This window comes from Portunus trituberculatus, chromosome 43 (assembly GCF_017591435.1).
Source record: "Portunus trituberculatus isolate SZX2019 chromosome 43, ASM1759143v1, whole genome shotgun sequence".
Classification (NCBI taxonomy): domain Eukaryota; kingdom Metazoa; phylum Arthropoda; class Malacostraca; order Decapoda; family Portunidae; genus Portunus; species Portunus trituberculatus.
In genome coordinates, this window is record NC_059297.1 from 70,580 (window position 1) to 72,768 (window position 2,189).

The window sequence follows — 2,189 nt, forward strand, 5'->3', positions numbered from 1 at the left end:
CCTGGCTGGCCGAGCAGTGGAGGCTGCGTAGGTGGACAGTTCCTTCAGAGTTCCAGCTGGATTCTTTCCCTGACGTCGATGACACCGTCGATCTGTTTTACAAGACGTACACAGGTTGGGGCGGCGGGCCATTGGGTCCAGGGATCACACTGATGGAAAGTAGCGGCGGCATTACTCGCAGCACCACGGGACTGACCACTTGGTGTGGAGCTGCTGTGTTAGCTGAATGGGTTGCTAACAACCCTACTGTTGTGGCAGGCAAGAGAGTATTGGAGCTAGGGGCCGGAGTAGGCTTCTCCGCTTCAGCCATTCTCACTTCTCCAGACACTGAACACCTTCCGCCCTCTTCTTACTTCGCCACCGACTGTCACCACCAAGTACTGACTCTCTTGCACCATAACCTGACGCTCAACCTGGCTGATCCGCCACTCCAGGTGAGCCTCATCACGACTAGAGAGCGAGCGAGAGAGAGAGAGAGAGAGAGAGAGAGAGAGAGAGAGAGAGAGAGAGAGAGAGAGAGAGAGAGAGAGAGAGAGAGAGAGAGAGAGAGAGAGAGAGAGAGAGAGAGAGAGAGAGAGAGAATGATTGATGACTTGCATCTCTTCCCAGAGGGCTTGTTTAGAAGAGTTTCGAGCTAGAGTGTCCCACCAACTGGAGGAGGAACGTCTGGTAACACCGGAGGAAAAGTGTGAAGAACCATTACCATGGTCTCCTCCTGCTGCCGCTACTACCGATCCAACACATGCTACTCTGGCCGTAAGTAAACTCAGATCCTCATATCTTTTCAGTAATTTCAATTACCTGCCCATGTCCTGCAAGATTCAGGTGAGTTTCAACATTTCTTCTAATTATCAACATTCGCCGACTTTCGTCTTAATCCCTTCAGTACTAGGACACTTTTTCATATTCACTCTGCTTAATATTTGGCGATTTCATACAGCTTCAGAAACTTATGTGGGGATTAAAATAGTGAAGACAAGCCATTAATTAATCTTCTGACCCCATAATGTAAACAAAAACTCATGGTAAACATGTACTGAAGGGGTTGAAACACTCCGTAACTGAGCGGCAGAATGACTGATCCACAACCATTCTCGCTTCAGGTGGTGCGGGAGGAAGAAGATGGACAAGGCTGCGTTGGAGTGATGCAAGTGGACTGGCGGCACCCTCCTCGCTTACCCCCAGTGGATGTTGTCTTGGCAGCTGACGTGGTGTATTGCCGCAACCTCATTCAACCACTTGTCTCCCTCCTCAGGTGTGTGCAGATCATTCTTTTCGTTGATTTTGTTTTGATGTACTGATAACGACATTCATGTTATCAAGATAGATTTAAGATAGATCAGTTATTCAAGGAGGAATGTGAGTGAAGCCAAGAAAAGTATTTACAGTATGAAAATTCCTTGGTAAAACACAAGTGAAATTTACACTCAAGAATGTTGCAGATCGATCTTGGAAGGGAGTGACGGACAGAAGGAGCAAAGACAACCGCAGCAAGAGGCACAGAGAGACAGTGGGGAAAAAGGATGCAATAGTGAAGAGGAGATGAGAGCAACCGATGGCGGAGGACTAAGGAAGCAAGAGGCATTTCTAGCGTGCACCCGCCGGAGCCACGAAACGCTGAGCCTCTTCTTACAGGAAGTGACACGGCAGGGACTTCAATATACCCTGGTGTTTCAAGCCTCAATGGATGCCGACACCGCTCTCTTCGTCTACAATGAGATACATCTACCAGTTAAAGTATATAAGATCACTCTGCCACGGGAAGACACACGAGAACACTGAGGAATCTGAAGAATAGTTGTATAAAATTATTGCAAAGTCGCATTGTGAATTTAGTTAATACCCACTTGTTGCCTTCACCAATATTTAGTCATAGGATGATGATCTGCACCCTTATTATCATCCATAGCTACAAGGGAATAAGGAATAATATTACTAACTTTATTCGACTCTTCCAATTTCTCCCTCCCGCAGTCACTTCATTTACTTATCTCCTTCTCTTACTTCATCAATTATCTTACAACTTACCCTTCACTCCTCTTAACTTTTTACTCCTTCCCATTACCTTTCCACCTTAACTCCTTCATTATGGAATACGGGTAGTTAGATGACACTGAGTGGCTTACCTATAGTGAAGGCTAATACCTAGTGATAGCACAAGAGGCAAGGGGGCTAGAATCGCTCTTTAG

The 2,189-nt window shown here is 46.5% G+C and overlaps 1 protein-coding gene across 1 annotated transcript in view; it reads left to right on the plus strand.

Moving 5' to 3' along the window:
• Nucleotides 1-1,824, plus strand: part of LOC123518283 (protein-lysine N-methyltransferase EEF2KMT-like) — a 2,679-nt gene extending 855 nt beyond the window's left edge. Inside the window, exons 2-5 of the mRNA XM_045279014.1 lie at nt 1-434; nt 610-756; nt 1,104-1,255; nt 1,443-1,824. The exon at nt 1-434 is cut by the window's left edge and continues 228 nt beyond it. Coding sequence (XP_045134949.1) covers nt 1-434; nt 610-756; nt 1,104-1,255; nt 1,443-1,782 — 1,073 coding nt within the window. The 3' untranslated portion in view covers nt 1,783-1,824. The remainder of the gene's footprint in view (nt 435-609; nt 757-1,103; nt 1,256-1,442) is intronic.
• The last annotated feature ends 365 nt before the right edge of the window (nt 1,825-2,189 follow it).